This window comes from Dipodomys spectabilis, unplaced genomic scaffold, assembly GCF_019054845.1.
Source record: "Dipodomys spectabilis isolate Male_0828 unplaced genomic scaffold, ASM1905484v1 ptg000480l, whole genome shotgun sequence".
Lineage (NCBI taxonomy): Eukaryota > Metazoa > Chordata > Mammalia > Rodentia > Heteromyidae > Dipodomys > Dipodomys spectabilis.
The window spans coordinates 1,479,283-1,498,686 of NW_024871157.1; the positions used below are offsets into that span (position 1 = coordinate 1,479,283).

Sequence of the window (19,404 nt, forward strand, 5' to 3'; positions counted from 1 at the left end):
CCAGCAATGTCAAGCTGGGGAAATGCTGTTCAAAGGAGCCAGGCTCCACCCATCTTGTCCTCTCCCTCCAGCCGCCCCTCTCCCATGAAGTCTAAGCCTCCATTACTACAGCTTCCAGATCCTTCTCCAGCCCTTATGCAGGAGCCCACCCCTGCTGCCCCTATCACTTTGCAGGCAAAGCAGCCAGGACGCCCTGGGGTGCTGTGCACAGGGAAGGGACCCAAGTCAGCCGCGGCCCGGGAGTGGGGATGCCCTGCCCCAGCCCAGGCCAGCATTCCTCCGCGCTCCTCGGGCAGCGCACCGCCAGACGCCCGCTGCCCATGGGCGAGGGGGGACGGGGGAAAGAGGCGCAGAGCAATGAGGGCTTCAGAACCACGGGTGGGCAGACCTACGGGGAGGGGCAGAGCCACAGGGGGGGCAGACCCACGGGGAGGCGCAGACCCACGGGGAGGCGCAGACCCACGGGGGGGGGCGCAGACCCACGGGGGCAGGCAGGCCCACAGGGGAGCAGACCCACAGGGAGGGGGCGCAGACCCACGGGGGTGCAGACCCACGGGGGGGGGGACAGACCCACGGGGCAGGCAGACCCACGGGGAGGCGCAGACCCACGGGGGGGCCGCAGACCCACGGGGAGGGGCAGACCCACGGGGGAGGCGCAGACCCACGGGGAGGGGCAGACCCACGGGGAGGGGCAGACCCACGGGGGTGCAGACCCACGGGGAGGCGCAGACCCACGGGGAGGGGTAGACCCACGGGGGGCCGCAGACCCACGGGGGAGGCGCAGACTCACGGGGGGCCGCAGACCCACGGGGAGGCGCAGACCCACGGGGAGGCGCAGACCCACGGGGAGGCGCAGACCCACGGGGAGGGGCAGACCCACGGGGGGCCGCAGACCCACGGGGAGGGGCAGACCCACGGGGAGGGGCAGACCCACGGGGAGGCGCAGACCCACGGGGGCAGGCAGACCCACGGGGAGGGGCAGACCCACGGGGAGGCGCAGACCCACGGGGAGGGGCAGACCCACGGGGAGGGGCAGACCCACGGGGAGGCGCAGACCCACGGGGGCAGGCAGACCCACGGGGAGGCGCAGACCCACGGGGAGGCGCAGACCCACGGGGGCAGGCAGACCCACGGGGAGGCGCAGACCCACGGGGAGGCGCAGACCCACGGGGAGGCGCAGACCCACGGGGGCAGGCAGACCCACGGGGAGGGGCAGACCCACGGGGAGGGGCAGACCCACGGGGGCAGGCAGACCCACGGGGAGGCGCAGACCCACGGGGAGGGGCAGACCCACGGGGAGGGGCAGACCCACGGGGGCGCAGACCCACGGGGAGGGGCAGACCCACGGGGAGGGGCAGACCCACGGGGGCAGGCAGACCCACGGGGAGGGGCAGACCCACGGGGAGGGGGCGCAGACCCACGGGGAGGGGCAGACCCACGGGGGTGCAGACCCACGGGGCAGCGCAGACCCACGGGGGCAGGCAGACCCACGGGGGCGCAGACCCACGGCGGGGACAGACCCACGGGGGCGCAGACCCACGGGGAGGGGGCGCAGACCCACGGGGAGGGGGCGCAGACCCACGGGGAGGGGCAGACCCACGGGGAGGGGGCGCAGACCCACGGGGAGGGGCAGACCCACGGGGCAGCGCAGACCCACGGGGAGGGGGCGCAGACCCACGGGAGAGGCGCGGCCGCAGCCCCGGGACGGTCTTTCAAGGCGGCTCAGGGATTTCGGGGCTGCGGCGGGCAGGGGGACCCCGCGGGTCGGGTCAGGCCATTGCGCTCCCTGGAGGCGCCGAGCGGCCCGCGGGCCCCGCCGCAGGAAGCCGCACACGCACTGGCGCCCGTCCGGCACAGGGGTCGGGGTACCGAGCCCCTGTCAGCCTAACCCCGGGACCCACCTGAGCGCGCGTCGGGCCGCCGCGCACCGGAGGGCAGGGCGCACCGGAGGGAGGGCGCACCGGAGGGAGGGCGCACCGGAGGGAGGGCGCACCGGAGGGCAGACAGCGTCCGGCGTCCGGGTGTGAACCGCTCGGGGAGGGGGCGGGGCGGGGCATGGTGTGGGCGGGGCCTCCTTGAGGTTTCTCCCCCCCCCCCTCCCGCACACAGGTGCGCCTCCGCCGCGTCCCCGGCCTCCGCCGCGTCCCCGGCCTCCGCCGCGTCCCGGGGCCCAGACGGCTCCGCCGCCCCTGACGCGGGGCCCGGAGGCCGGCGGCGCCGCAGCCCTTCCCGCTCGCAGGCAGACGCCCAGGCGGAGTGCTCAGAACCGCCTTTACTGGCCCACGTCCGCCAGGGTGTGGAAGGCCTCCTCCGCCGTGCGGTACTGGCTCAGCTGGATCTGCACCTCCACCGACAGCGGCTGCGGCCGGTACGAGCTCTCGGAGGCCGGGACCGCCGCCTTGCTCTGCTCTGAGAAAGAGAAAACACTTGTTTGGTTTTGTTGTCGGCCGTGGGGCTTGAACGCGTGGCCTGGCGCTGTCCCTGCGCGCTCAGCTCCAGGCCAGCGCCACTTCCGGTTTTCTGGTAGCTTATTGAAGCGTCTCACGGTCTCTCCTGCCCGGGCTGGCTTTGAACCGCGATCCTCAGAGCTCGGCCCCTGAGTAGCTGGAACGACAGGCCTGAGCCGCCGGCGCCGGCCCAAACATTGTGTTTACTGAAAACATTGACAAATGATGGGTGGTCAGTGGTCAGTCTTGGGTATTTGGCAAATATTTCCTCCAAAAGAAGAAAGAAGTGGGGGGAGGGATGAAGAAGGGAAGAAAGAAGAAGAAACCCCTGCCCTTGCTGGGAAGACAGCTGACTGAAAGCATTTTGATGAATAAATTGGTAACATTTGAGTTTTCAGGTAGAAATTGGAACTTTGGGGGCAGGGAAGGTGGCTCAGTGGTAGAGCGCTTGACTTGCATGCATGAGGCCCTCGGTTCGATTCCTCAGTATCACATAAGCAAAAAAAGAAAAAAAAGCCGGAAGTGGCACTGTGGCTCAAGTGGTAGAGCGCTAGCCTTGAGCTGAAGAGCTGAGGGACAGTGCCCAGACCCAGAGTTCAGGCCCCACAACTGGACCCCAAAAAAAAAAAACAAAAAAGAAAAAGAAATTGGAACTTTGGGGTTGGGAATGTGGCTTAGTGGTAGTGTTTGCCGAGCATGTATGAAGCACTGGTTCGATTCCCTAGTGCCAATGAACAGAAAAAGCTGGAGGCCAGGTGCTGGTGGCTCACACCTGTAATTCTAGCTACTCAGGAGCTGAGGGAGTGGCGCTGTGGCTCAAGGGGTAGGGCCCTAGTCTTGAGCTGAAGAGCTCAGGGACAGTGTCCAAGCCCAGAGTTCAAGCCCCACGACATACAAAAACAAAAAACAAAACTCAGGAGCTGAGATCTGAGGATTGTGGTTCAAAGCCAGCCCAGGCAGGACAGTCCATGAGACTCTTATCTCCAATAAACCACTAGAAAACCGGAAGTGGCGCTGTGGCTCAAGTGGTAGAGCGCTCGCCTTGAGCTGAAGAGCTGAGGGACAGCGCCCAGGCCCGGAGTTCAGGCCCCAGGGCTGGGAGGGTGAGCACTCACATAGATCACATTTTGTGGCAGCCTGTAATGGAACTGCAGAGGAGAGGAGAGAGCACTGGCCCCGCTCCCAGTGCTCCAGGGCAGAGCCTGGGGGGGGGGGGGGGCTGCTGCGGACTCATACCTTTTTTAGCAGTTTTCGATTTCTTGGTCTTCTTTGAATCCTGAAAGAAAGAACCACAGGTGAGATGCTTACTGGGGGAGGGGGGAGCCAATGATGGGGGGGGGGTCTCCGGGAAGATCCAGAGGGGGCCAGTAATGGGGAGAGGGAGGGGAGGGGTGCATCCAGAAGTCCTGCCCTCCCCTTCCCCCGCTCCCCCTGCTCCCGGCCTGGCTGGGCTGAGGCAGAGCAGCAGGCCCGGCCCTCCCCCCTCCCCCACCCCCCTACCCCCCCCACCCCCCGCGTACCCTGGCAAGTATCATCCTGTCCAAGTCCAGGCTGCGGACCACGCCGAAGTTGCACTCGGTGGACACCAGCGGCTCCCCCATGAGCAGCGGCTCCAGCAGCAGCGTGGTGCGGCCCAGCACCTTGAGGATGGGCGGGTCCTGCCGCAGCTCCTTGGGCAGCAGCTCCTTCTTCTTCTTCTGGAGTCTCTTCTCCTGTGGAGAAGCAGGGAAGGCAGGCGGGGAAGGCGAGCCCAGCCAGGCAGGGGACGCGCCTGGGCAGCCGCGCTCCTACCTTGGGGGCCCCCTCCGCTTTCCCTTTCTTCTCCTTCTTGCCGTCCTCCCCTTTGCCCTTCTTGGGAGACGCGGGAATCTCAACCGGAGGGGGCGGAACCAGGGGCCAGGAGAGAATCTGGTGACAGCGGGTGGCGGGGTGAGGGGGGAGAGCAGGGGGGAGGGTGGTCCCCGGGCCCGAGCAGGGGCCGCCCGCAGCCCACCTTCTGCTCCACGATGGCCACCGTCGTCCCCGCCAGCAGGAAGGCCTTGACCGGCACCAGGTTCTTGAGCGTGTGCTGCATCTCATACCCGCAGGGGATCACGTCCGCCCAGGGCTTGGGGACCGTGCTGAAGAGGGTCGTCCTTGGAAGGCAGAGGCAGACAGAGCACGTCACCTGCCGGCGACGGGCAGACGGGGCGAAGGTGCAGGGCATGGCGGGGAGCAGCCGAGCACTGCCCATGGCAACCAGCCTCAAATGCATCAAAGGGTTTTCCTGTTTTGTTTTTTGAAAAAACAGCATGGCAGAAACAACTAACTAACTAACTAAAGCCTGGTGCTATAGTCCTGGCTACTGAAGAGGCCAAGAGCTGAGGACTGAGCCTGGCCGCCAGTCCCGCCAGGCACATCCCTGAGATGAATAATCGTAAGCGCTGGAGAGGACCGGAGTGAGCACTTGAAGACTGAGCACGAGTGAGAATTTTCAGGACCAAACTGGAGCAAAGGACAGCAAAGGTCTGTGTAGCGTAGGGCACTCGCTTAGAGGTGCACTACTGGGGTCCAAAGAGCAGCAGAGGAGGAGCCTGGGATTTGGTGGCCCCTTCAGGCTCAGGGTGAAGTCACTTCCAGCGCAGTGGGTGAGAAGCAACAGATCTCTAGGAAATCTCAGGGAGACCGAACAAAAAAGTCAATCCAGGGCCCTCCAGGAAAGGAAAAAGAAAAATCAGCAAGAGCCAGAGCTCAAAGGGCTGTGGCTCAAGCGGAAGAGCATGAGCTCCCAGTGAAAAAGCGAATGGATGGGGCTGGGAAGGCGGCTCAGTGGTGGAGCACTTGCCTCGCATGCATGAGGCCCTGGGTTCCATTCCTCAGCACCACAGAAGCAGAAAAAAGCCAGAAGTGGTGCTGTGGCTCAAGTGGTAGAGCATTAACCTTGAGCTGAAGAGCTGAAGGACAGCACCCAGGCCCAGAGTTCAGGCCCCACAACTGACCAAAACAAAAACATTTTTAAAAAATGGTATCATCGGGTCTCTGCACAGAGAAATGGAATGTACTTGGCACTAAGACTGAAGCGCATCAGATGTGTGAGGCCAGGTGTGGTGGCTCATGTCAGTCATCCCGGCTGCCAGGGAGCCGCTAGAGGCCGGTGGGGCCCGGTGGCTGTTTACCCCGGGGATGGGCAGAGCCGGAGGTTGATGCGCGGCCGGAGCTTCGCCAGCTCTTCTGCAGATTCTGTGGACTGCTGCAGGCGGGGCGACGGGACGGTGAGAACAGAAGACTCGGACTGGCCCTGCTCCGTGGCCCCCGACTCCACGGACTCTTCGGCCCCCTCTTCAGGGACCGCCTGGGCCCCCTGCTGCGTGGGCGGGGTGAGCTCCTTGGTGATGCTCCTGGCGGCCTCCCTCTGGGTCTCCTTGGGGGCCCCGACAGTGCTGGACCTCTTGGGGATCTCTTCCTCCTTGCTGGCCTCGTCGGAGGACTGCCCGTGGCTCTCCTCTTCCGGCAGCTCCTGGCTGGAGGACTGATTGGCCATCTGCCAGGAGAGACCACGCGCTGCGGCCGGGCCGGCCACCGCCCCGCGGCTGATGCCAGCGGCCCGCGCCTTTTGCCTATTTCTTTTGTGGTGGGATGGAAGCCAGGCTGACACTAAGCGAGCACGCTCCCCTGCGCACCGTGTGACTTTACAGTGGGACTGAAGCAAAGACGGCCAGGTTACCGGGAAACACAAGGCCGGCCTCCACGTGACCGGGAAGGGGCCATTTGTCCCTGTGCCCTGGGCCTTCCCGGGGCACGGAGGGGGGCGGAGCGGGTATGGTGGAATTGTGCAGCAGCAGCCTGGGCGCCGTGTGAGGCAGGGACGCCACCGCCCGGGGCAGCGGCCGCACCTGCAACAGCACCTGGCTGGACGGCTTCTCCTCCCCCTCCACCTCGTCCTCCACGAAGTCGTAGGTCACGTAGTAGTTGTAGGCGATGAACGGGCCCTCGGGGCCTGGCTCAGGGTCCAAGATGGAGGAATCCACCAGGCCCCTGATGTTCCCAATGGTCACCAGAAACTGTGCTTCATGTGCCAAGAGGTCTGCCAGGGGGCAGGCAGCAGGGGTGAGGGACAGAGGATGGCAGGCAGACAGACAGACAGACACACACACACACAGACAGCCTGGGGACTGGAGGCAGGGAGGAGCCGGCCCCCAGCAAGGTCAAGTTCAATGGGAGCCCTGCCCTGATCGCCCATGCTTGATGGGTGTGTGTGTGTGTGTGTGTGTGTGTGTGTGTGTGTGAAGGCCCTGTCTCACCTACTCATGAGCCACAAGGGGGCGATCTCAAGCCACCCTGGTTATGAATGAAACAACTGGGGCCCAGAGGTCAACCTCTGGAGAAAATCCTGTCCCAGACCTCGCTTGCTAAAGCAGACAGGTCAGCCGGGCGCTGGTGGCTCACGCCTGTAATCCTAGCTACTCAGGAGGCTGAGATCTGAGGATCGCGGTTCAAAGCCAGCCCGGGCAGGAGAGACCGTGAGACTCCTATCTCCAATAAACCACCAGAAAACCGGAAGTGGCGCTGTAGCTCAAGTGGTAGAGCGCTCGCCTTGAGCTGAAGAGCTGAGGGACAGCGCCCAGGCCGAGTTCAAGCCCCACGACCAACCAAAAAAAAAAAAAATAAAGCAGACAGGTCAAGCTGGTGCTGAGAGTCTGGGGTGCGGAGCAGCGGCACCCCCCCTCTTGCTCCCCCCCCAGACCCACCGGCGCTGCGGCTGAGCCCCCGGAAATGGTGCCTCTCATTGGGGGACACGGTGATGTCGTCCAGCACACAGAGGTGGGCCAGGCTGTCCACGGTGAGGCCGCGGTAGTAGGGCACCAGCGCCAGAGGGTTTCCTTGTAGCACCAGCAGCCGCAGGCTCTGGAGGGTGGACAGGCTGGCCACCATGCTTTGCAGGTCCGTCAGGTCGTTGAAGCCCAGGTCCAGGGAGACGAGGTTGGGCCTGAAAGGGAGGCCCCGCGCGGTGAGCAGGGGAGGCGCCCAGAGCCCGCGTGTGAGAGGCCCATGGCCCAAGGCTCGGCCTGCCTGCCTCCATTCACACCAGTTGTTCCTCTCCGGGCAAGGCCATTTCCTGTCAGGCCTGCGGAGGCTGGGGACGTGGGAGGCCTGCAGAGGCTCTGGGGCCCCGGGGTGTCATCCTCCTGGCCATGACCGCACGAAGCCACGCGGGCACGCGGCTCACTTCTCTGGCTGGGGTGAAGGAGCGCGAGCAGGAGCGCAGCAAAGTGCGCCAAGAGGCGACTCCTGGGCACAGGCCTCACCTGGCCCCTTGGGGCCTCGGCACCATCCAGGGACATTTTGATCATCCCCAGAGAGGTGGGGGAGGGGGAGCAGCTCCTGGCAGCAAGTGGGGTTTCCTGATTGACTGAGAACCCAATCTAGAGAGCCAGGGCCTCTTGAAGCCCAGAACCCCAGTCTCCAGAGGAGAGGCGCAGTCCCACCGCCCTTCCCTCCCCTCCTTCCGGCCACAGGCACCAGTGTTGAGACGTGACGAAGAGACTTTCCAAGGGGCCCAGGAGCTTGTTGTGGCCGAGCCCCAGATGCTGCAGCCGGGGCGGAGGGCACGTGCACAGGCACACCATGCTGCTGATCGAGTTGCCGTACAGCTCCAGCACCTGCAGGTGAAGAGGGAGCGTGTGGGTGAGGCCAGGCCGCCCAGCCTCCGTCCTGGGAAACTCAGAAAGACGAGGGCTGAGTCCATTCCTCTCTCTCTCTGTCTCTCCTCTCTCTCCTCTCTTTCCTCTCCTCTCTCTCTCTCTCTCTCTCTCTCTCTCTCTCTCTCTCTCTCTCTCTCTCTCTCCTGGAGCTTGAACTGAAGGCCTAGGCACTGTCCCTGAGCTTTTGTGCTCAAGGCTACTACTCTTACCAGTTGAACCACAGCTTCACTTCTAGCTTTTTAGTGCTTACTTGGAGATGAGTCTCACCAGTCTTCCGCTAGTGGGTTAGTCATTCTCAGTGTTTAACTCAAAGTCCAGGCCTTTTGTATACAGTGAGCTGAAGACGCATGATAAAGCCTGGCCTATCTTTTTCTTCTTTTCCAGTCGTGGGGCTTGAACTCTGGCCTGGGCGCTCTTCAGCTCAAGGTAGCGCTCTATCCACAGCACCACTTCCAGTTTCCTGGCAGCTCATTGCAGATAAGAGTTTTGCAGATTTTCCTGCCTGGGCTGGCTTTGAACTACGATCCTCAGATCTCAACCTCCTGAGCAGCTAGGATTTACAGGTGTGAGCCACCAGTGCCTGGCTCCTTTTTTTTTCTTAGCTGATCCTAGAACTTGAACTCAGGGTCTGGGCACTGTCCTTAAGCTTCTCTTGCTCAAGGCCAGTGCTCTACCGCTTGAGCCGCAGCACCACTTCCAGCTTTTTCTGAGTAGTTTATTGGAGAATCTCACAGACTTTCCTGCCCTGGTTGGCTTCAGACAGGGCTGCTCAGATCTCAGCCTCCTGACTAGCTGGTATTACAGGTGTGAGCCACCAGTACCTAGCTTCAGCTTATATTTATGTTTAACTGTGTATGGGGGGGCGGGGGGAGTACTGGGGTTTGAACTCAGGGCTTCATACTTGCTATGCACTTTACCATTCGAGCCACACCTTTAGTCCTTTTAACTTTGAGGGGAACACAGCCTAGGGCTAGTTCTTCTTTAGCACAGGCCACCCTGGCAAACCAGCGTAGGTGCAGGTTTTCTGGGTGCCCTGCTCAAAGGCTCCTCTGGAAGTGGAGCTCTGTACCTTGAGTGTAGGGGGCAGATTCGAGGCATCGACTTCCTTGATTTCATTGGCACTCAGTACCAGCTCCTCCAGCTTGAGAAACTTCAGGAGGTCTCTGTCCACCAGGCTCACCTGGAAGGAAGGACAGGATCCGATCCCAGCCTCCCCCCCAGCCACAAGCCTCCCCTGCTCTGCAGCTCTGCAGGGTGGAAGCCGAGAACGTGTGCGGGACCTCAAGGCCGGGGCTCCACGTCCCTCAGATGGTGAGATTCTTGGGAGAGAAGGAACTGGTCTTTGCCACCGCCTCAGAGCCGCAGTGACCCCGAACTCCCCCCCCCTCCCCCGGCTAGCCGGCGCGGGAGGCCTGCAGCCATAGCTGTGGCATACAGGATGCAGGGCCGGGCAGAAGCGCGGAAGCCCCGATTCCCTGTGGCCGCCAGGACATCTGGGCCTTCCCGGCTGGGCTTTCCCGACCTACAGTGACCAGCCTGCCGCATCCTCAGGGGTTTCCTGAGACACAGATTTTCACGGTCACTAGGGGACAGCCCATAGCCAAGCCACCCTCCTCTTCCTCTACTAGCAGGTCATTTCCTGGGTTCTGGGGGGAAAAGAACAAAGAGCAGGAAGGCTGAGGCCAAGTTTCTATGCAACTTTGGGGTCCTGTTATTTTTGATCTAGCAAAGAAGGCTTTTGTTTTTGTTTTTTTGGTCGGTCTTGGGGTCTGAACTCTGGGCCTGGGCACTGTCCCTCAGCTCTTCAGCTCAAGGCTAGTGCTCTACCCCTTGAGTCACAGCGCCATTTCCGGCTTTTTCTGCTTATGTGGTGCTGAGGATTCGAACCCAGGGCCTCATGCATGCAAGGCAAGCACTCTACCACTGAGCCACCTTCCCAGCCCTAAGGCTTTTTTCTTTTTCTTTTTCTTTTTTTTTGGTCGGTCGTGGGGCTTGAACTCTGGGCTTGGGCGCTACTCCTGTGCTCTTCAGCTCAAGGCGAGCGCTCTACCGCTTGAGCCACAGCGCCACTTTCGCTTTTCTAGTGGTTAATTGGAGATAAGAGTCTCACTGACTTTTCTGCCAGGGCTGGCTTTGAACCATGATCCACAGATCTCAGACTCCTGAGTAGCTAGGATTACAAGTGTGAGCCACCGGCACCTGGCTAGAAGGCTTTTTAGTAACAGAAGTAAACAAAGTTAGCAGGATATAAAACTTCCCCAGCACCTGTTCCCCAGTTAAGGTTAAAAGAAAAAAATCAATGTGGGCCAGGCAGTGATAGCTCACACACACCTGTAATCCTAGCTACTCCAGAGGCGGAACTCTGAGGATAAGACTCAAAGCCAGCCTCGGTGGGAAAGTCAGTGAAACTCTTCTCTCCAATTAACCACTAAAAAGCGGGAGGTGTGGCTCAAGTGGTCGAGCCCAAGCCTTGAGCACAATAGCTCAAGGACAGCACCGAGGCCCTGAGCTCAAGTCCCAAGGTGCGACAGGCGTCATCCTCAGAAGGTGAAGGAAAGGGGAAGAAGGGGGCGCGAGGTCCTGCCCGCCGGACACGCGGGTCCGGCCAGCGAGACGGAAGGCGGCAGGGAGCCGGCCTCGGCCTCGGCACCCACCTGCTTGTCCACGACCCTCAGGGAGCGGAAGTAGGAGTAGAAGAAGGTGTCCTTGAGCTTCAGAGGGCTGCGGATGGCCAGCTCTCTCAGGAAGCGGTCCTCGGCGGAGGAGAAGCCCAGCTGAGTCCCGTGGGCCCAGGGCGAGTGGGGGCTGCGCACCAGGGCCAGCAGGGCCTCCACCGTCTCCTCCTCCGGGCTCACTGCCTCCTCTTCCGTGGGGACCAGCTCCCGCCAGGTCCGCCAGCTTTTAGGGAGAAAGCGAGACTTATTCTGCCAACGGGAAGAGGAGATTTTTTCTTAAACGATCCAAAACCATGAAGTTAAACGCATGGGCGGCTGGACAGGCGGGGGTCGCTGAGGAATGGCCGCCATGGGCCTCACACCGGTGACCGCCCGGGAGGCGTGGAGAGAAGGACGGAGGGGAAGGGGCTGCACGCGCCGGGGCCCGGGGCCCCTTCCCTGCCGCGTCCTCCGAAGGACGCCGCCAGCCCGGCTTCACATCCGGCCCACAACGTGCCCCGGGCGCGGCTGGGAACCCGCGCCACACCGCGGCCCTCCGCCAGCAGCCTGGCGTGAGGTCGGGTGCCGGGGCCTCCGGGCTGAGCCGAGGCCCGGGTCCGGGCCAGCTCCGCGGGCTCAGACCGAGGTGCTGCCGGCTTGGCAGGGCCCGCGCCGGGCGACGGCCTGGGGGCGCGGCCTGGGCCGGCCCTGACCCCGTGCGCGAGCTCCTTCCAGGACTCAGGCCTGGCCACCCCGAGCCTGGCGCGTCACCCCTCGGCTCCCACGACGCGCCTCAAAGACCTCGGGCCTCCAGCCAGGCTCCCCGCCTCCGCCTCAGGCCGGGCGGCCCTGTCCCCTCCCGCAGGCCGGCCCCGGGCGCCCGCACCCAGCTGCCCGTGCCGCACGGGAACTCGCTCAGACACAGCTGCCGCAGGTGCTCGCGCACGAACGCGCTCACGGTCCCGGGCGCGCCCTCGCCGCCTCGCCTGCTGAGGCCTGAAGAGCTGGACGACGCCATGCCGCGGGCCTCAGCGTCCGCTGCCTGGCAACCGACGGCGCGCGCTCAGCCCCGCTGCCAGGCAACCGACGGGCGCGCGCTCAGCTCCGCTGCCAGGCAACCGACGGGCGCGCGCACAGCCCCGCTGCCAGGCATCCGACGGGCGCGCGCACAGCCCCGCTGCCAGGCAACCACAGGACGCGCACGCGCACAGCCCTGCTGCCAGGCAACCGACGGATGCGCGCTCACCCCGCTGCTAGGCAACCACGGGAGAGCGCGCTCAGCGCCGGCTGCTAGGCAACCGGAGGGTGCGCACGCGCGGAGCCCGCTGCTAGGCAACCACGGGACGCGCCGGGCTGGGCTCGTGCCCGAGCGCGGGAGCGCACGGCTTCTCCCCACGTGGGCTAGCGCCCCGCGCCGGATCAGGCTCAGAGCCCGCTCGGCGCCCAAACCCGCGGGTCTGCCGGGACCCGGTCCGCTGGCAATCCGCTGAGCACAGGCCGCCGGCTCTGGCGGGTGACCTGCTCCGATGCCCGCGCCGCGGCTCTCCGTGCCAAGCGCTGCCTGTTGGCAGGTCTGGAAAGGAGAAATGACCCCAAGGCGCGGCGTCCACTTCGGAGGATGTTTATTAAGACCGAGCCCGGCCCCGCGCGCCGGCGGCTCACGCCTGTCATCCCAGCTGCTCAGGAGGCTGCGATCTGAGGACCGCGGTTCAAAGCCAGCCTGGGCAGGAAAGTCCGTGGGACTCTCATCTCCAATAAACCACTGGAGGACCGGAAGTGGCGCTGTGGCTCAAGCGGCAGAGCACTAGCCTTGAGCTGAAGAGCGCAGGGACAGCGCCCAGGCCCAGAGTTCAGGCCCCCAAGACAAAAAACAAAACAAAACAAAACAAAAACCCAAACAAGTTTTCCTGTGTTGGTTCCCTCCCTCCCTCCCTTCCTCCCTTTTGTTACTGGAATTTGAACTCAGAGCCTTGCTACCCTGGGCACACTTCTTTTGAATAGATAGTATTTTAAATAGATATGTTTAGCCAGGTGCGGCTGGCTCACACTTGTCATCCGAGCTACTCAGGAGCCTGAGATCTGAGGACCTCCATTCAAAGCCAGCCTGGGTAGAAAACTCGGTGAGATTCTTACTTCCAATAAACCATTCAAAACTACTAAAAGCTGGAGGTGGCTCTGTGGTTCAAGTGGTAGAGCTCCGGCCTTGAGCACAGAGGCTCAGGGACAGCGCCCAGGACCAGCAAAAAAAGAAGAAAAGATACAGTTAAACGTTTGGCCCTTTGGTAAGTATTTAATAGTTGAAGAAATCACTAAGCTGTTTTCCACACTGGTGGCACTGACAATGTTCATTTGGGAAGTGTGTCCGTGTTCCGGTGTCTCCGCGCTCCCAACAGTTCATAACACCATCACAGATGCGACTAGGCCCTCACTGTAGTTTTGGTTACATTTTTCAAATACCCAACTAGTACTAAAGTGAGTGAGCATCCTTTTATGTAGCTTTTCTTGCTCATTTTAAAATTGGTTATTTGGGGCCCCATGACTGACCAAAAAAAAAAAAAAAAGAAAGAAATTGGTTATTTGTCCTTTATTGAGCTGTAAGAGTTCTTTATATGTTCAGATACTACCCTAGATAAGATTGGACAGTTGGGGGCTGGGAAGGTGGCTCACTGGCAGAGTGCTCGCCTACCATGCATGAGGCCCTGGGTTCAATTCCTCGGTGCCACATACACAGAAAAAGCCAGAAGTGGTGTTGTGGCTCAAGTGGTAGAGTGCTAGCCTTGAGCAAAAGAAGCTCAGGGACAGTGTCCAGCCCTGGGTTCAAGCCACAGGACTGGAGGAAAAAGATTGGACAGTTGGGAATTTTCTCTCCCATTCTGTGGGCACAGCCCGGCCAGGCTTCGGGGTGAGGCCACGTTGAGCCGCACTCCAACCCCCACCTTTATCTTCTTTAAAAATGTTGTTTGTACTTTTGTCATTTCTAAGAAAACCGTGGCTTACTTCACAAGCCGGGGCCGGGGCATTCCTTGCCCATTCTGCTCACCAGATTTGTGTCAGATTTCTGGCTTGCGAATCTCCCCAGCTCTGCTCATTCTCTTATCGGCGCCCGCAGCCCCCTCTCCTCCGGCCATTTCCCTCTTCCTTGTCCTCACCTCCTCAAGGTTTCCTCATTGCTAGAACCACACCAGGGCTTCCACCCCAAGAACTTGTTCCATGTTCCCCTAGAAAGTTCTATGACCTCATGAGCGCAAACCCCATCGGTGCTCTCCAGCCTTATCTTCTTGAACTCTGCGTGGCTCACAGCCATGTCAACCATTTCCTCTAGCCTGTAAAACCACTTCCAATCCGGTTCCAGGGCCACCTGCTTTCCTGGTACTTGGCTGGCCTCCTTGAATTTGCCCCCTAGGATCTTCCAGATCTTCCAGTTCCATCCTTGGGGGAGTCCCAGGGCTCTCCCCAGCCTCCAGGGCAGCGAGGCCGGCGCGAGCCTCCGCTCAGCTACTCAGCACTCTCTCAACCGCCGCGTCTCTCAACTCTCCTAATCATGTGGGCGTTGTTTGTTTTTCTGGGGTTTACTGGGGTTTGAACTCAAAGCCTCAAGCATACTACCAGTTGAGCCACGTCCTTAGTCTCCCTTTTGTTTATTACGTTGAATTACTTTTTTTTTTTTTTGGTTAGTTGTGGGCTTGAACTCTGGGCCTGGGCGCTGTCCCTGCGCTCTTCAGCTCAAGGCTAGCACTCTACCTCTTGAGCCACAGCGCCACTTCTGGTTTTCTGGTGGTTTATTGGAGATAAGAGTCTCATGGACTTTCCTGCCTGGACTGGCTTTGAACTGAGATCTTCAGATCTCAGCCTCCTGAATAGCTAGGATTATAGGTATGAGCCACCAGCGCGTGTGTATATGGTACTGAGAAATCGAACCCAGGGTTTCATGCATGCTAAGCAAGCACTGTACAACTAATCTGCATTTCCATCCCTTTTTGAGTTACTCTTAAGAAATGTTTTAGCTTAGGGCTGCAATATGGCATCCTGTGTAGCTGAGATTGCAGGCATAGGCCACCATGCCTGGCCAATCATATAGCTGTTCTTTTGTAGGGTGATTATTGCTAGGTGCTTCTAACATAGTTATTTATGAATGATTTTTTTGGGGGGTCCAGTTGTGGGGCCTCAACTCTGGGCCTGGGCGCTGTCCCTCAGCTCTTCAGCTCAAGGCTAGCGCTCTACCACTTGAGCCACAGCACCACTTCCCGCTTTTTTCTTTTTGCTTATGTGGTGCTGAGGAATCGAATCCAGGGCCTCAGGCATGCAAGGCAAGTACTCTACCACTGAGCCACCTTCCCAGCCCCTTATGAATGATTTTTATCACTGCCATTTGACCAATAGAGCAGCAAATCCTTTGGCCAGCAGCCTTGCCTAAATTTGCTGCCACTTCTGAGATTCTGTAAGAGGACCTCATCAAAATGGGCAGTTAAAACAGGAATAAATTAGCCTGGTGAGGTAGTGCACATCTGTGATCTCAGCTACTCATTGTGCGGAAGGGTTGAGAGTTTGAAGCCAACCTGGGCAGACTTACGAAGACCCTGCCTCAAAAACATAATGTAAGCCAAGTGCTGGTGGCTCGCACCTAAAATCCTAGCTATTCAGGAGGCTGAGATCTGAGGATCACGGTTCAAAGCCAGCCTGGGCTGGAAAGTCTGTGAGACTTTTTTTTTTTTGGTCGGTCGTAGGACTTGAACTCTGGGCCTGGGCGCTGTCCCTCAGCTCTTCAGCTCAAGGCGAGCGCTCTACCACTTGAGCCACAGCGCCACTTCCGGTTTTCTGGTGGTTTATTGGAGATAGGAGTCTCACGGTCTCTCCTACCCGGGCTGGCTTTGAACCGTGATCCTCAGATCTCAGCCTCCTGAGTAGCTAGGATTACAGGCGTGAGCCACCAGCGCCCGGCTGTGAGACTTTTATCTCCAATTAACCACCAGAAAACCAGAAGTGGTGCTGTGGCTCAAGTGGTAGAGCACTAGCCTTGAGCTAAAGAGCTGAGGGACAGCACCCAGGCCCCAAGTTCAGGCCCCACGACCCACCGAAAAAAAAATTTTTTACATTAAAAAAAATATGTGTGTGTAGATTGGATGGATGGATAGATAGATAAATAGATAGATAGATAGATAGATTAGATGATAGATAGATAGATAGATGGATGGATGATAGATGGGCTAGGGGTTGAAGCCCCAGGGACAGAGTGCCCGCCTAGCATAGGAGAGGTCCTGAGTTCAAAACCCCAGATGACAAGAAAGTAAATAGGAATAAATTACTTGAATGGTTCTTCTGAGGGGCTGGGGAACAGCCGCCCTCGCTCGGCTGTGGGCGTGGGCAAATGTCTCCCACTGACCTGTATCTCAAGCCCGATGACAAACAACTGTTTGTAGTTAATTTTTCCATTTGGTGGCAGGGATTCATCTCTAGTTCAAACTCGCTTTGAATTCATGATCCTCCTGCCCCTGTCTCCTGAGCGCAGGCACAACAGGAGCTTGTGATCATACTGGGCTCATGTTCCTGGTTCCAGGGGCTGGGCCGCAAAAGCCCCGCACAGGGCCCAGCGATGTTCAAGGCCACGCGGAGCAGCCCCCAGGGCCTTTGCATCGCCCTGTTCAGGGGCTAGCAGAGCATCCTTGCTCACTTCAGAAACTCCCAGAGCTAACCTACCTGCCAGCCTCCCGCCAGACCTTCCAGAGCTGCTCTGTGCCTCCGCCCACCGGGCAGGACTCCCCAGAAACTCCCGGGGGGGCACCCCCTTCCCCCTCCTGCCATTCACTTGCTCCTTTCAACGCTGGCCTTCATATTTTCCTCTGGGCAAATCAACGAGTTCTTTCCAAGAAGACACGCTCAAGATGCACATGCCTTCCTGTGCCCTGTGTGTACGCATGCGTGAGCGTGCGTGTGAGAGAGAGGGAGACAGAGAGAGAGGTTGAGTCAGGCTCTGCCCGCCTTGAGGGTAACCTCAGCGTTTCCTTCCAGCCCCGCTTTCACCCAGCGTCAGTTTGGCAATTTTTTCAAAAAATTTTCTTGAGAAAAGCTGAGCAATGGCTTTGCCGTGGGCGGGCCCGCGCCCCTCTTCCTCCCGCTGATCCTTTATAAAGCCCGGCCCCGCGGCCATGGCCACCACAGCGGGCTCCAGAGGCCCCGGGCCAGGCAGCCGGCCTCACCATGCTCTCCCCCGCAGCTGCACTCCGCCCTGGTGAGCAGCTCCTATCTGGCCTGGTCCCTTCCCACCCGAGGGAAGCGTGTCGAAGCTGCCACTCCAGCAGTGGCTTGACAGCGGCTTGCGTGGCTGAGCGGGGTGGGCAGCGGTCTGATGGGTGTGTTCATGCATGTTTTTCTCTCTCCAGGACCCGCGAAGCCCGCCCTGCTGCTGCTGTGCTGTGTGGGGACGTGGCTGTCCACCCTCGCAGGCCCCCTCCGTGGACCGTCGCTATGTGACACAAAGACTATCCTGGAGAATTTACAGTTCGAGGCCAACAACCTCAATAAACACTATGTAAGTGCTGCGGAGGTTCTTTCCAAACCATTGCTTTAAATGTCTTCTAGCCAGGAACCGGGGGCTCATGCCTAGAATCCTAGCTGCTCAGGAGGCTGAGATCTGAGGATCGTGGTTCAAAGCCAGCCCGGGCAGGAAAGTCCGTGAGACTCTTATCACCAATGAACCACTAGAAAACCAGAAGTGGCGCTGTGGCTCGTAGAGTGCTCACCTTGAGCTGAATTGGTCAGGGAGAGTGCCCAGGCCCTGAGTTCAAGCTCCAGGACCAGCACACACACACACACACACACACACACACACACACACACACACACACACCCAAAAGCTCTTTTCAGATTTGAAGGAAGGGAAGAAGAACCAAAAAGCTCATGAGAGGCTTGGGCTGCCCTGGTGAACAGGGCTTGCCGGGCAAACCGAACCCCCAGGCATTTCCAAGCGACTTCTGCAGCTGGAAGTGCAGTCTTGGGGTTCACCTTGTACTCAGGACTCCCCTGTGAGCCACAATAGCTGCTCTGAGCCACACACCAAGTCCCGGGAACACAGGGCTTCACAAGTCCCGCCTCCCAGAGGCTCATCCTTCCAAGCAGGTGGTTGGGGGCACCCGCTAGGGGAGTGGGGCCTCCACCGAGCTGAACCCCCAAAATATGAATGAAATACTCTGGTTTCCCAGGATGCCATCTCGGCAAGACTTCTTAGCTACCTGCGACTACACAAATAAACCAAACAGATGTGGGTGACGCGTGCGTCCTTGCACACACACACACACACACACACACACACACACACACTCCCCCCGGCTTTTCTTCAGCTTTGATCGTGGCTTTCTAGATGGGAAGCACAGTCAGATGGAGTGTGAGGACATCTCTCCGCCATTTGGCCAAACCCCAGAGCTGTCCGGCTTTAGGAAGGAGAGGAGACAGGGTGGGAGGGCGCGGGCAGGGCTCCTTGAGGCCCTTGGTTTGGGAAACCAGGAGGAGGTTCATAAGTTACCCTTCTCCATCCAGAAGAGACTAAGGGAGTCTGCACCGAGGCACACAGGGCCCCGGGCACCTCCGCAGATCGCAGTGGGCTGGCACCCCTGTAAATGGGAACCGTGGGGGGCAGAGCTTCATGGGTCATGGCACCAGTAACATCAGGTGTGAGCCAGGCTGGACACGAGCGATGGGCAGATCTATGTAGGTGTTGCCAGCCTGCATTTACCATCTCTCCTCCTCTTCCCACAGGAACTGGGGGAGCGGGGGCTGCCACCGTCTGAAGGGGAGAGCCACTGGCTGCCCTGCTTCACCCCCGGCCCACAAGCGGCCAACAACATCTCAGTTATTCAGGCCTATTTCCAGAAAGTCAAGAAGCTCAGCCTTGAGCTCAACCATCAAACCTATCAGAAGGAGCTGGACGTGATCATCAAGCGCCTCCACGATCTCAGATACGAAGATTCACCTGAGCCAAGCATTTCTGGAACCCCCGATCAGAATATTGACAAGAAACAATTCATCCGAGCTGTTTTCCGAGAGTTCTCCAAGTGCATGAACACAACTTACAAAGCCTTCGAGGAGAAACTGAAAGCGGAGGGCAAAGACTGCGCACGAAAGAGGCAGCGTCGCCTCCAGTGAGGCCCGTGACCTGCCGTCTGGAGACCGAGCACTGATGGACGAATGAACAATGTGAGCAGCACCTGGCCGGGGGCTGCGGCTGGTATTTAAAGCTGGTATTTATGGGATGTTTTCTCTTGTGTAGCCTCCAGTCTTATTCTCTTCCTACCCAGTGGGGCTGGAGGTGGCAGCTATATTATTTATTGATATTTATTGTGCTCCTTGCAGGAGTCCCGAGTCTATTTAATAAATTATTTTGTCATTTTCTCATCTTCTGGTCTGGATTCAGTGAGAGGGTTGAAATCGAAGGATGGGAATCCAGACTGTGTGATGCCGTGGGTGAAGGAGTGTGGAAATGGTCTAGAAACATCTAGTGCTTCTGTTCCCACAGTGATAGAGTCAAGCACATATAAGAATCTCAGAGCTAGCCGGGCGCTGGTGGCTCACGCCTGTAATCCTAGCTACTCAGGAGGCTGAGATCTGAGGATCGCGGTTCAAAGCCAGCCC

General features: G+C 59.7%; 2 protein-coding genes across 2 annotated transcripts; one reads left to right on the forward strand and one right to left on the reverse strand.

Moving 5' to 3' along the window:
* Nucleotides 1-163: 163 nt before the first annotated feature.
* Lrrc43 (leucine rich repeat containing 43) lies at nucleotides 164-11,800 on the reverse strand. Its single transcript, XM_042668946.1, has 15 exons — nucleotides 11,669-11,800; nucleotides 10,783-11,052; nucleotides 9,198-9,308; nucleotides 7,947-8,086; nucleotides 7,175-7,413; nucleotides 6,227-6,510; nucleotides 5,603-6,126; nucleotides 4,441-4,582; nucleotides 4,239-4,355; nucleotides 3,968-4,141; nucleotides 3,684-3,723; nucleotides 2,285-2,409; nucleotides 2,106-2,232; nucleotides 791-1,737; nucleotides 164-388 (listed from the first exon to the last, which is right to left on the reverse strand). Exons 1-15 carry the CDS (start codon nucleotides 11,798-11,800, stop codon nucleotides 164-166), a joined length of 3,597 nt encoding a protein of 1,198 aa, XP_042524880.1.
* Nucleotides 11,801-16,977: 5,177 nt separating this feature from the next.
* Il31 (interleukin 31) lies at nucleotides 16,978-18,918 on the forward strand. Its single transcript, XM_042668947.1, has 3 exons — nucleotides 16,978-17,008; nucleotides 17,160-17,308; nucleotides 18,532-18,918. Exons 1-3 carry the CDS (start codon nucleotides 16,978-16,980, stop codon nucleotides 18,916-18,918), a joined length of 567 nt encoding a protein of 188 aa, XP_042524881.1.
* Nucleotides 18,919-19,404: the final 486 nt, after the last annotated feature.

Bases quoted from the DNA above. Each gene is read 5' to 3' on its own strand.
- Il31 (XM_042668947.1), top strand. From the start codon at position 16,978: ATGCTCTCCCCCGCAGCTGCACTCCGCCCTG. The intron at 17,009-17,159 runs GTGAGCAGCTCC...TTCTCTCTCCAG, and splicing joins CGCAGCTGCACTCCGCCCTG to GACCCGCGAAGCCCGCCCTG. The intron at 17,309-18,531 runs GTAAGTGCTGCG...CTCTTCCCACAG, and splicing joins ACAACCTCAATAAACACTAT to GAACTGGGGGAGCGGGGGCT.
- Lrrc43 (XM_042668946.1), bottom strand. From the start codon at position 11,800: ATGGCGTCGTCCAGCTCTTCAGGCCTCAGCAGGCGAGGCGGCGAGGGC. The intron at 6,127-6,226 runs GTGCCCCGGGAA...TCTTTGCTTCAG, and splicing joins TACCCGCTCCGCCCCCCTCC to TCCCACTGTAAAGTCACACG. The intron at 2,233-2,284 runs GTGGGCCAGTAA...TCTGCCTGCGAG, and splicing joins CCTTCCACACCCTGGCGGAC to CGGGAAGGGCTGCGGCGCCG.